Below are 13078 nucleotides of genomic sequence, written 5' to 3'. Positions count from 1 at the left end.
TTTATATTAAGCTGAATCGCAATTGCGAATTCTTACTTCGAAGTTGATATTTTAATATGCAGAATATGTTACATGTAGGGTAGGCAGATACTTTTGTGAGTGACTGTACATAAATCTCGGCTTAAAAAGAAGTAAAAGCATCCGTGTATCTCTATTTATACTTGTTTATATATTTTTACGGTTCTTTTGAGAACAAATAACTCAGCCGAAATATATTTTACATTTAAAAGGAGATGTTAATGGAAATGGACAAAGCTGTACAAAATAGAAATACAGACATGCAAAATTTGAATTTAAGCTTCTTTTTCACTATAACTTTATGGTAATAAAAATATTATGGCAAGCTTAATTGAAAAATAAAAATAATGTTATCGACAAACGAGGACCAGGTAGACACAAACACAACTGTAAAAAAAAATTTGGAAAAATATTCATGTCTGCAGGTTCCTTTTGCTCCTAAAAATGATTATATGATCATAATTTTTAATTTTAAATGATTATATAAACATATAATCATTTTTAAGAGAAAAATGAACCTGCAGACATGAATATTTTTCCAAAAAAATTTACAGTTGTGTTTGGTTAATCAAAAGACAACTATCCCCCACCCAGGAAACCTGAAAATTTAAATTTAAATTTTTGCCTATATAGTATGATTATATAATCATTTTTTGGAACAAAAGGAACCTGCAGACATGAATATTTTTCCAAAAAAAAATTTACAGTTGTGTTTGGTTAATCAAAAGACCACTATCCCGTACCCAGGCCAACTGAACATTCAAATTTAAATTTTCCGCTCCACCCTAATATCCACCTTATGTGTCCACGGATATTTCATTTATGAAACGTTCGCTATAGAAAACAGTGGACACTTGCACCTCCGGAAATTGCATTAAGGGACAGGCAAGTCGTAATCGTTAGCTCGTACTAAAATTAGCTGCTTTTTCCTGACGTTTGGCAGACGTCAACATTGTTGGTACCTGACTTAACAGACACTATTCATCGCCCCTTACTTCCTGCTTCCCTTGCCAAAGAGGAACACGATTTGCAATACGTACGTTCAAGGTAACTGATAAAGAAATGCACGCGTGCAACGAAAGGCTAAGTAGTATTTTGCGACTGCAAATAGTGACGATGGTTTTTCACTTATTAAGATAAATAGGGTCTTCCAGTAGTGCTCGTAATTTCACAGGTAGGCAGCTTAAAAATTGCATTTGATTAATACTTGAATACTGAACATATAATTTCTTTAAATCGGCTCTACTTTTTCATCACGGTTAGCATATTCACGAAGAAATTCAACCGAATATCAAGTCTTTATAAACCCAGGGCCGCATTAAGATTTTTGGGGCCCGATCCCTCGTGGGCCCCATTGGCCGAAAATCCGGGGGTGGGGAGGTAAAGAATTTTTGTGATAAACATACAATGAAATACGTAAATCTTAAAAAATTGAAATTTATTCTAAACGAAAGTTAATAACATTTAATCCTAACGAAAAATAATGATTTAGAAACAAAATTCACATTGAAAAGATATTTTAAAATAAACCTTTAGTGCGATTTCTAATTATTTCAAAAGGGAAGCGGCACATAAAATTTCAATGAATTATTTTGTTACATAAATGGAAGACTTAGAACGGACCCCCCCTCCCCCTCTCCTCCTCCTTGACCCGGTCTTGAATCAACGCTACACCCTCTTTTGAGCTGTGCCATTGTTCGAGAAACTGTAATTTTAACTTTTCAAGTTGTAACCCATGTTGAAATAAAACACAATTTATTTGTAACAAAGTATTTTATTGTAAAAAAAAATAATAGAAAATCCCATAAATTACAATATTGTTTGGGACAATCAATACATACAACAAGAAATGAATATTTGCGCCACTATTCCACTGAACGAATACTTTGCCACTTACAGCTGCAGGGAACAGCTGAAAATTGAGTCAATTTGTGACAAAAACTGGCCATCTTGATAACGACACGTCTGCTCTCTGGTGTGAAACTAACGAAGTTAGAAACGGCCCGTTTTACATGGGATAAATAGACCTACGTACCTATTGGCATTTCCTTATTTCCGCTGCGCCATCTGGTGGCGAAAATTAAAGCAGTCTAATCGGGCTAGTTGTCACTTGTTATTGGCAGTACTGGGAATTTCGACTGTTTGATGATCGATTTTGTAAAATTTAACAGGCTATTTAACGACAAAAACATTATTGCAATATTTCAATACTTGTGTAACATCAGTCCTGCAACGCGATTGACCCGATTACAGAGCCTACTTTAGTAGATGGCGCTCTCACAGTATTTCCCAACAGAGTTTATTTGCGTAAAAAAAAATCAAAAGTGACATTTTTTTTAGTTATGCCTCTATCAATGCCAAACAGCGAGTAGAGTATAAAAAATCGCTGTACATCAGAAATTAATTATTCTACAATTCCGACGTGTCTGAATTTACCTCGCAGTTGTACTATATTTGCTGATAAATTCCGCTGACTTTTGATCAGTCGCGCGCATGCCCGACGAATTTTCAAAGCCAACTCTCTCGAAACCATGACGACTCGTACATCTCCGATTTATTTCTGCACAGAGAATTACTCTGCGCCAGTGGCGGATTTAAGCAAAAAGGGCCCAGGTGACAAACGTTCTGAGGGGCCCAATTTTTCGGGAAAGCGATGAGGTAGTTTACTACAAACGGGCCAAGTGTAGTACGAAAAAAGTAGTGTTAGGATACCTACACCTAATCATAATTTTTTTTGGAGGTGGGGCCCTAGCGGGGCCCAGGCCCCTGGGGCCTGTTGTACTACGCGTTTTGCCACGCCCTATAATCGTGCGGGGAACGCCCATAGGCGTTCGACGAACATAGTCAACAAATGCGACTAGAAGATTTCCGCACGTGAGATGCTGCACGTTTGAATTTCAGCACCGCGGGAATTAAATTGAAGAAATTCCGCGAACGAATGGGGACGTGGTCTGTGATGAGTAGAACAAATTTTACAGGTTGTCCATTTCGGTTTCAGCCAATAATTAGGGAAGAAAATACTTTTCATCGTAATTAAGTGTACTATGTAAATGATACAGTACGCCTAATGTAGATCTTCGTTTTCTTTTCTTACGCCCGATGGCAACGCAACGCAGATCGTGCTAGATGCACAGAGCGCTGAGAAGTTGATGGAACCACGCGTTCGAGGCTGCGACGCGTAGGTGGGAAATAACGTCCGCGATTGTTAAATCGCGTTGCGACCTAAATCTCGTTGCGTGGTTGTTCTAAAAATTTCTGAAAACGCGAGGCACACGCGATCGCGGCGTCGGGCGACCTAAAAACCGAGACGCAAATGTCACTTTCGAAAACTTGACTATAGTCTCCTTTGTCACGTACGTTAGCTACAGTCTTCTTTGTCTTGTATTTTTAAAACGATTTCGAAACTGCAAAAACGATGACTTAAACTACCCCTAATTTCGTATGGAGTATAATATATTTCGATATCATCAAAATCCCTGTCGTCGAGGTGCAAAAGTTATCGAGTTGGCGCCGAGTGGCCCATATGCAAATATACACATGTACAGGGTGTTACAAAAGTGATGGTCACTGCTTTCAGGTGAATCCACGCCTCTGCATCGGTGGAGATTTGTAAAAATAACTTACTGCTAAATTGTTTATGACATTGAAAATTAAGGTTATTTTTTTTTACATCGACACATTCTGCTCGCAGAAAGGAAAAAAAAATTTAAAGGTTTCTCAAAACGTGAAAAATAGTTTCGTGCAAAAAAAAATTAACATTAATTTTCAATGTTATAAACCATTTTGCAGCAATTTTTTTATAAATTTCCACCGCTCCGGAGGTGTAGATTCACCCCTGAAAGTGGTGACCACCACTTTTTTAACACCCTGTACATACCACGACGGTTACATGGGCCTTGCAATCCCAAGGGAATTAATGAGTCTCTTTTCTGTTCGGATAGTCATCTAATTGTAGAATGTAAACGCCCATTTAATTTTTCCTTCTTGCAAATTATTGCAAGTATGTAAGGAACTTGATTTTTGAAGCTTCTATGTCGAAGGTCTATTATAAATAAATGCGGATATTATTAGACCAAAGAAGGAAATATTCCTAAAATATTTATAATAAAATTCAGCAAAACAAGTGGCAAATATTCCTAAATTATTTATAATAAAAATCAGCAAAACGAGCAGCAAATATTCCTAAACTATTTATAATAAAAATTAGCAAAATGAGCAGCAATTGCTTCCTAAAATATTTATAATAAAATTCAGCAAATATTAAACATAATATTTTGTTTGTTAAAGCAAAAGATAGTAGTAATCTGTAGCACGAGGTTTTGGTAGAAAATAATCGTTGGTCAAGACTAATTTATTTTCCAGTCGTACTTAATCACTTTCGTGATTTAAAAAGCGCCTAACAGCTGACCTGTTCCCTAACCCTTTGCCACTACAAATCTTTAACGTAACGCAACAACGTGTGGACTAATATTATAAACAACAATTTTTAAAAAAATACAACCGAAAAAGCTAAGAAATAATTCAGAAGTGAATATTAATTAGGGTGTATTAGGTAATAGGGTGAATATTAATTATGGTAATTTAGGGTGAACATTAACTGGGAATTAAATGATAATGGCAATCGCATTTTACGTTTGTTCGCAGACTCTGATCAACATGGCGTACTGCGTGCTGATTCTTCTGGGCAAAACGATCCAGAAACTCGTGTTTGGAGAGCTGCGAGCCTCTGAAAGGCAACACCTGAAGGACAAGTTCTGGAACTTCGTGTTCTACAAATTCATCTTCGTGTTTGGCGTATTGAACGTGCAATACATGGACGAAGTGGTTCTTTGGTGGGCTTGGTTTACCGCACTTGGCTTCCTAAGTCTCTTGAGCCAGCTCTGCAAAGATCGATTCGAATATGTAAGTAACATTGTCCATTTTTCTATTTTTACGTCGGTGTCTGTATAATTTGCTCCACTTTCAATTCAGGTATTCTCGTGTACAGGGAGTTCCAAAATTATGGGTCAAAACGAAAAGCATGTAAATTCCTCGTGGCAAAAGTAATTGAAAAGCTATTTACAGTTTTCAAGCCTGATGTTCTTCTTTCGGGGTACAAGAGGTACAAGTTTGGGGGTTCGGCTCCCAGCGCGCGCTATTTAAATATCAGGCGGCTTACCTATTGCGTACCTACTTCACCTTGGCCAATAATTTTGGAATAATTTGTACAAATCGTTGTGTACGTACTAATTTTGAAAATTTATGTGTGATATAAATTTATAGTTGATTATTTAAGTGCAGATGTACTTTTAAAAGTATTAGGTTTGGGCTATCGACAGTGGCGCACTCTCAAAGAAGGGGCTTTGTGAAAAGAAAAGAAAACTGGATTTTACTCTTTGAATCAATTTTTATAATCACCTAATGAATTTTATTGAATTTGCAGTAAATAAATTTTTCTTAACACTGCTCAACTCGGCTCCCCCAAGATTAAATCCTGAGTACGCCACTGGTTATCGATTTGGCTCAAATTTTGCATATAGCTAGTGCACAACGTGTATAATAATATATTAAATGCTTGGGGCACACTAGTGAATAATTTGCGAGGAAATGAGGTTTATAATTTTACCTTTTCCAGACCCTCGATAAATGCACTCACAGATGAACACCAGCTGTGAGTTAAAGTAATAGCTCGATTATAGCTCACATTGTAATCCCAGGCATATTTATATGTTTTTAAGACTATTTGTTTAAGTCCATCACGTTAATACATGCAGATTTATATACAAAACCTGGACGAGACTGAAAGACGAAACTGTGAAATTGATTTTCTCATAAACTATTGAGAACACAAATTGTTATATATGGCATGCACTAATTATGTGTTAAATGTGAGCCAAACCGGTGACGCGAGCCTCGGGCACTCCCTTTGCAAGATAAAGTACTGGAAATATTTATTACATCACTCGAATAAACACGTTATCACTTATATTTATTTTAATATTAGTACTGAGTAAATATTATTACAAAAATAGCTCACTAGCGTGGCCAAAATAAGTTGGGTACGAATTATTTTATTAATCATATACCTATAAAAATTGTGCTTACTATGTAAAATACAATAAATATTTCCAGTAATGCGTGTGCTGCAGTAGCATATTCTATTACATTGGGGGAAAAATAAGTGATCTTTAGGAATTAATTAAAGGAAAACTACTATATATAATTTAATGGGACTTTTTGCGTTGTATTAAGGATGTCTTAAATTATAGAAATATATTTTTTATTTTATAATTAATCATTATAGACAGCCTTGGGGAGTCGTTAAACTCAAGGCGTCAAAAAATTCATACAAATCGGTGGGACCTGTATCTCCAAAAGTTATTATCCGATTCGACTGAAACTTTTTTTTATTTTGAAGAATATACTTCTGGCTAGGGGGGGAAACCAGGAAAAATTACAAAAATTACATTTTTTTTAGAAAATAACGACACTTGAAGTTTGAAATCACTTTTCCCTATATTTTTCATCCCTTCAACGCCTTTGAAAATTATAAATTTTCAATTTTTTGTATTTTGTTCTGGTGTCCCTTCTAGCTAGAAGCATATTCTGTAAAATAAAAAAAGTTTCAGTCGAATCGGATAATAACTTTTGGAAATACATGTCCCACCGTTTTGAGAGCACTGTTTCGAGAAAAGCGCGTTTAAAGTTTTACGTGGACGCCGAGTGGCCGGTTGTTGCCCATGCATTTGCCGCTACTCAAATGCTTATAACTTCGGGAATTTTACGAGTTTCAACAAATCCTTTTAAACACGCATTCCTAAAAGGTTAAACATTCGAAAAAATTAAATAAAAAAAATCGACTTTTAGACCGAATGGTCCTCTTTAATTCAATGTTACCTGAGGTATATTGAAATTTAATATTCTTAAAAATTACTAACTTTATGCAACATTTGTCAAAGTTATAAAATTCTCAAAAAGAGATCCTGAAAGAATTGAATTACTATCTTATGAGCAAACAAATTAAAAAGTTTATATCCTGATTGAAACTCCTCTAAGGACACCAGTATATAAATAATAGAAAGTTAAATAATCAAAGGTAACATTAATTACACACGAATATAACACGAAACAGTAACTGTGTCAAATTCAGGGAGGTATAAAAGACTGTAAAAATTTTAGTACATTTTTTAGTACCACTTTGCTACACATGTAGTGTTCCTGATTTCTCTATATTTTTTGTTTCTCGAGAAATCAGAAATGAGATCATATTTCTTGAGAATTCTCGAGAAATTGAAAAAAATATTGGAAAAATTATATTTTTGGAATAATGTTGATAATATTTATCAAAAACACAAGAAAACTTTAACTAAATGATTATTCCTGTCTAATTTATACAAAACTTGTGTAAATGAAAAAATAGATATTAAATATAATTGGTAAATTTATTTATTTAATACAAAATTTTTACAAAGCGAAACATTACTTTTTGGTTTTAAAATTTATTTTTAAATAGTACAATGCGTCTAATGTAGCGTCAACGAATCTATTTTTTTTCTGGCAAAATCTGTTACTTTCATATTTCGACGTTTTATATATATATATCTATATTGGCTGTTAAATGAAAAAATGCGTCTTTTGACCCTTTTGGAAGAAATTCTGGATCATGCAAAAATTTTATACGGGATACAATAGTCTTATCTCCTCTTTTCTATATTCCTTCTTTAATATCCACAAGAAACTCATTAGGTACTTAATTCAGTACACAATTTTTCTAAATTTTTAAATAAGAATTTAAGAGCACCTTCAGCAGTTAATAATATCCAATCTCCTGTACTGTGATTTTCTATTGGAATTCATATAGGTTTTAATATTATTAATAAGATGTATTATAAACTGTAGATATGCTTACACGTTCGCGATTAACTAATAATACATTCATTTACAAAAATAAATGATATTTATAATATTTCTCCTAGACTTAAGTTTCTCGAGAAATTATAGCATTTCTCGAGAAATAAGAAATCAGAAATTATAAAATTCCTCGAGAAAGCATTTTCGAGAAGGAACACTATATACATATAACATCATATAGTAAAGTTACGGGCCTTTGAAAATTAAGTTTATCATTGCCTGGTGATAAGCAAATTGCCGCTTGTGTGCTATCTACGAACGGACAGTGAAATTAATATTCACTCGTATTTTTCCATACAGAAACTAGAACTTTTCCACGCTTATGTGCATTCAAAAAAATCGATTTTTTTTTGGATTTTCTTGAAGTTTAAAATTCTAAGAATACTGGCCTAAGAATGTCAAGGCAAAATTCTGATCAACAGCTCAATTATAGCATTTTTATTTACCGCGATCGAGCGCTCAATTAATAAATTTTTCTCAAACATTTGTTTTAAATTTGTCTCCGGAATTATTCCAAAATTACTTAATCCAATCAATTTAAACTTCTGATTGGTATATTCACAATAACATTCTCTATCCCACAACGCACAGATTTTTTTCGTTTCTCAATACTTTTCGACAAAAGTCTCAAAAACTGATATTTGTAAATTTTCCTTTCAAAAGCTTGCCATTTTTCGAGAAATTCGAACTACACTCAGGCAGTTTCCAAGAATTCCACCTTTTTTCCTTTCACACCATTTAAGCCAGAGAAATTATTTAAAACAGTACAGTAGTTTGTTGCAATTTTAGTGTAAATTTTTTTTGAAAGATTCTTCGAAACACGTGCTTCTAGTAAACGAGCAGAATAATTCCGTTAAAAGTATGGCGTATTCAAAGAAAGGTCTCAGAGAAGAAGCTTCTTTTCGATCCTCAACGTGGAATTCCCCCAGAGGAAGAGAGCGAAGGAACGCGAAAGAAGCGATACGTTGCTCCTAACTAGCCTTCATCGGATGACGAAGACCTTAGTATAAAAACAAAGACTCTCGTGGCTCCGTTATGCAATGAATTCATGTGAATCCCGTTAGTATAATGGAATAGAGGTAACCAGGTTATTCCTGCACCAGCTACGCAACTTTCAATGTTCCTTGGCTTATCTCACGTGTGTAACACTTCTGCGACTGAAAAAAAACAAGAAATTATCATATACGGCGCTTGAAAATTGAGTAACAGGTATAACTAGACAGGTGTAATTAGAGAATCAATTCGCAAAAATGGTCACGAAAGCATTGATAAACATAGGTGCGCTAAAATCGTCCTGGAGATGTTCGATTCTCTATTTTATCAGCTAAGGACTTTTTAAAGCTTACACGTAGGGATTTTGCAAGTTTAGAGTGTCCCACGAGTTTCACGACTCCGAGGAATAGCTTGGGGATCTGTGAGTAAAGGGTAACTTGCTTTGGCAAGGCCCCAGCAGTGGAGGGGATAGCGATGAACTAGTATCGGGGTTTGGCGGGTAACTAGCATGGAGGCATTATTGTGTATGAATTCGTAGAGGAATGAAAAAGAGGTAATGCAAATGAATGTTTGAATTAAACCCTTCCTTTTGCAGCGCAAAATTCTCTTCTATAAACTGTAAATATTAATTGTTCGAGATTTTTAAAATTCCCTGCGTATGGTTAATTAATACACAATGGTATGCAAGTATCCTAATAAATAGTTTAAAAAAATGTGCATTTCTACGTGAAGGGTAAAAAAATTTCCCTCAGCGAAAAATTAATGTGCGAACTATGGTAATTTTAAAAAAAGAAAATGCCAAAGTAACTCGATTTTTTAATTTTTTTTTATCAATATCATATTTGAAGGGATTAGTGAAATGTGAAGTCATTCGAATATGTGATCTTAATTTTATGCAGGTGGTATATTTTAAAAGAATCTCGTATATTGTTAATAATAGTGATTAATTGTTTCTATTTGTTAACACTAACTTTATTTTCATTTCACAGTTATCATTCTCGCCAACAACACCAGGTTGGAGTCACGCGAGACTTTTCGGACTTCTTGCTGCAATTTTGGCTCTATCCTCCTTCATGCTGCTGCTGTGCACAGCCGCAGCCTTCTTCTTCATCTCTTTCAACACGTTCGTCTTCACTGCGGCGGAGGTAACTTGAATTTTATTTATTAAACAGTTGAAAATCCAGTTCTGCTTTACGCTTCTTCTCCTTATTTTGTGAATACAGAAATAGTGTCTTAAATTTACAGAATACCCTAAATTTGGTAACAAATTTTTGCATTGGTACAATATTTAAAATTGCACTACAATACAATTGTGAATTGTCTCAAAAGCAGATAATGTTTCATTTCGTGTATCATAGATTAATCAAACACTTCCATTGTGCATAAAAAAGATCACCTGCTAAATTTATTTCACTCTGAAAACAATTATTTATCCACGTAAAGATCTTTTGTTATTTAAGGAATTTTGCCACTGCGATGCCCCAAAAAATTACCGTTGTTTGGAACTTTTTTTGTCACAGAAAGAACGTATTTACTAAATTGAAGTTTCTTCTTTTTATTAATACGTGTTTTGAGAATACAATTTTTTTTCATTTTTTCTTTAATGCTTGCTTTCGCCGAAATAGGTGGCGAAAAAAATTCCTCTAAAACCGACCACGCAATCACCAATTTTGGCGAAAGCAAGCATTAATAAACAAATTTAAAAAAAATTAAAACCGTCTTAAAAATATAAAAATGCACTAAAAAATAAAAAATAATTTGTTCCCTAATTTAATCTACGACTCTCATTTTTTTTCAGTCGGCGCCAGATTTACACAGTCCAAATGATGAGGCGCCGACTTACAAAAATTAAGAGTCGTAGATTAAATAAAGGGAAAAATTATTTTTTACTTTTTAGTGCATTTTTATTTTTTTAAGTCGATTTTAATTTTTTAATTTTTTTTATTTTCACCTTTTTATTTTTATATATAATGACACAGTCTTTATTATTAACCAGAACTGGCAAAACATTGGGCCAATATTAATACAGGGTAGGATGGGACCACCCTCTTTCAAATAAAAAAAAGATTATCAAAATCGGTCCATATTCTGAGGAACTATGCAGGGACAAACATATATGTATAAAAAAATACAGGTCTAATCTAAAACCCCACACATAAATCCCTTTGCATTCCCAAAGCACGCATTAACAAGTAGAAACCCCGTTAACCCACCAAAACCATTATTTGTGTGACAAGAACCAGTTCCAAAGAATGGCAATTCCCTAGGGCGTTACAGTAGACAGAGCCCTCAAGTGCAGGATATACTAAACGCGTAAAAGGTAGCTGAATGTGAGAAGGATAAATACATACTAAAGCTAAAAGTGAATAGAAAATCTTTAAGCAACGTGATGCCATTATTTTATTCTTCTGTTTGCAGTGTATCCTGTTAGGAGTGAGAACACTTCACGTAATGGTGCGATACATTATTCACTTGTACGACACACGGGGAGCTGGCACCTCCTCGCAGCGCTCTTGGGACAAGAGAGGTCCTTTGACCTACTACACGGACCTAGCAGCAGAGCTAATAGTGCTAGCCGTGGATTTCCTCCACCATGTTCACATGCTGCTTTGGAGTAACATCTTCCTGAGCATGGCGTCACTTGTAATCTGTATGCAGCTTAGATATCTTTTCTATGAAATCCAACGTAAGATTACAAAGCATAGAAACTACCTGGCTGTGTTGAACCACATGGAACAAAAGTGAGTGTTCTAACAGTGTGTAGAATTTGAAACGTAGCCCTAACTAAGGAAATCTTTCCAACAGAATGCGAAGCTTCTATGGGAGCTTAAATGCAATTATTAATTCAAAGACAAACAATTCCGGGAACACTATGATTAACTTAGGCAATGTTCCCAATTTCATGAGCCTATTCCTTGCAGCTATCCAATGGCAACCACAGAGGAGCTGGCGGAGAACTCAGACAACTGTGCCATTTGTTGGGAGAAAATGGAAACCGCCCGAAAGCTACCTTGCGGCCACCTGTTCCATAATTCCTGCCTGCAGTCCTGGTTGGAACAGGACACCTCTTGCCCGACATGCAGACTTGCCTTGAGCATGCAGCCGAACCACCGTGAGAGCACACAGGAAATACCCACCGAGCAACAAACGCCGGCCAGGAGAAACGAGAATCATTTCTTCCATTTCGATGGCTCGAGATACGTTTCCTGGTTACCGAGCTTCTCCGTTGAAGTCTCTCATAACGGGCTGCGTGGAAACATTTCTACTATCCCACACAACAACTCGCAAATGGATGCCATGATCAGACAGGCAAGTTTAGTTTTTAGGAGCCAAGCAGTCTGAGCATACATGATTTTCAAAATTCGTTAAGTTTAATTGTGGATAGATTCTGTTATCATTTTTCATGTCTAACACTTCTTTGCTTCTGCTGTGTTTAATCGGGTTGTACAAATGAAAATCGAGTACAGTTTTAGTTATTTAAAGAATTAATTAATTTGCCATTTTTTATCCCACATATCGCATTTTATTGGAAAAACCAAAATTTAATGTTTCTAAAAACGGAATGTTTTCTTTGGTCTTTAAGGGAGGTCCTCATGTAAAAACGCTTTTGGGATTTTTCTTAAAGAGGCGATGAAATGAAACTTGCTGAAACATTTATTATATCTTTAGCAAGACTCGCGGATATAAAAATTCTTTATTGCCAAATACTTTATTTATAAGTAGCAACAAAAGCCGTTTTGAAAGGGCTCGGTGCCGAACTTCACAATTGTCGTGCAGCATCGCGCCTTCAATTCTCCACTAACACAGAAATACAGCATATGTTACTTTTGTTGTAAAATTGTGTCGTAGATGAACCTATTTATTTAGTAAAAAATACAAAATTGAAAAATTAACAGGACTTGGAAGAAAAATTGTTCCATAAAAATCGAAAGTTTTTCGCCTAAATCCTGTTATTTATTCAATTTTGCATTTATTATTGAACAAATAGGTTTATCCACGGCCAAATCTTATAATACAAGTAAAGAAATGCTGTATTTCTGTTTTGGTGAAAAATTGTAGGCGCAATGCTGCACGCGAATTGTGAAGTCCGGCGCCGAGGATTTTCAAAACCAGGTTAGAAAAATAATTTTTTTATCCAGAAATGTTGACATATAATAAAAATTCCAAGTTCCATTTC

General features: G+C 34.9%; 1 protein-coding gene across 2 annotated transcripts in view; it reads left to right on the top strand.

Annotated features, from left to right (window-relative positions):
* LOC143377189 (E3 ubiquitin-protein ligase AMFR) overlaps positions 1-13078 on the top strand; it is a 49643-nt gene that overhangs the window by 32156 nt on the left and 4409 nt on the right. For both annotated transcript variants that reach the window (XM_076828224.1, XM_076828225.1), the window contains exons 3-6: positions 4663-4920; positions 9891-10046; positions 11320-11642; positions 11823-12210. In XM_076828224.1, the coding sequence (XP_076684339.1) occupies positions 4663-4920; positions 9891-10046; positions 11320-11642; positions 11823-12210 (1125 nt within the window). The remainder of the gene's footprint in view (positions 1-4662; positions 4921-9890; positions 10047-11319; positions 11643-11822; positions 12211-13078) is intronic.

Source organism: Andrena cerasifolii, chromosome 15 (assembly GCF_050908995.1).
Source record: "Andrena cerasifolii isolate SP2316 chromosome 15, iyAndCera1_principal, whole genome shotgun sequence".
Lineage (NCBI taxonomy): Eukaryota > Metazoa > Arthropoda > Insecta > Hymenoptera > Andrenidae > Andrena > Andrena cerasifolii.
The sequence above is the reverse complement of the archived record's forward strand: the minus strand, read 5'-3'. Positions and strand labels throughout refer to the sequence as shown.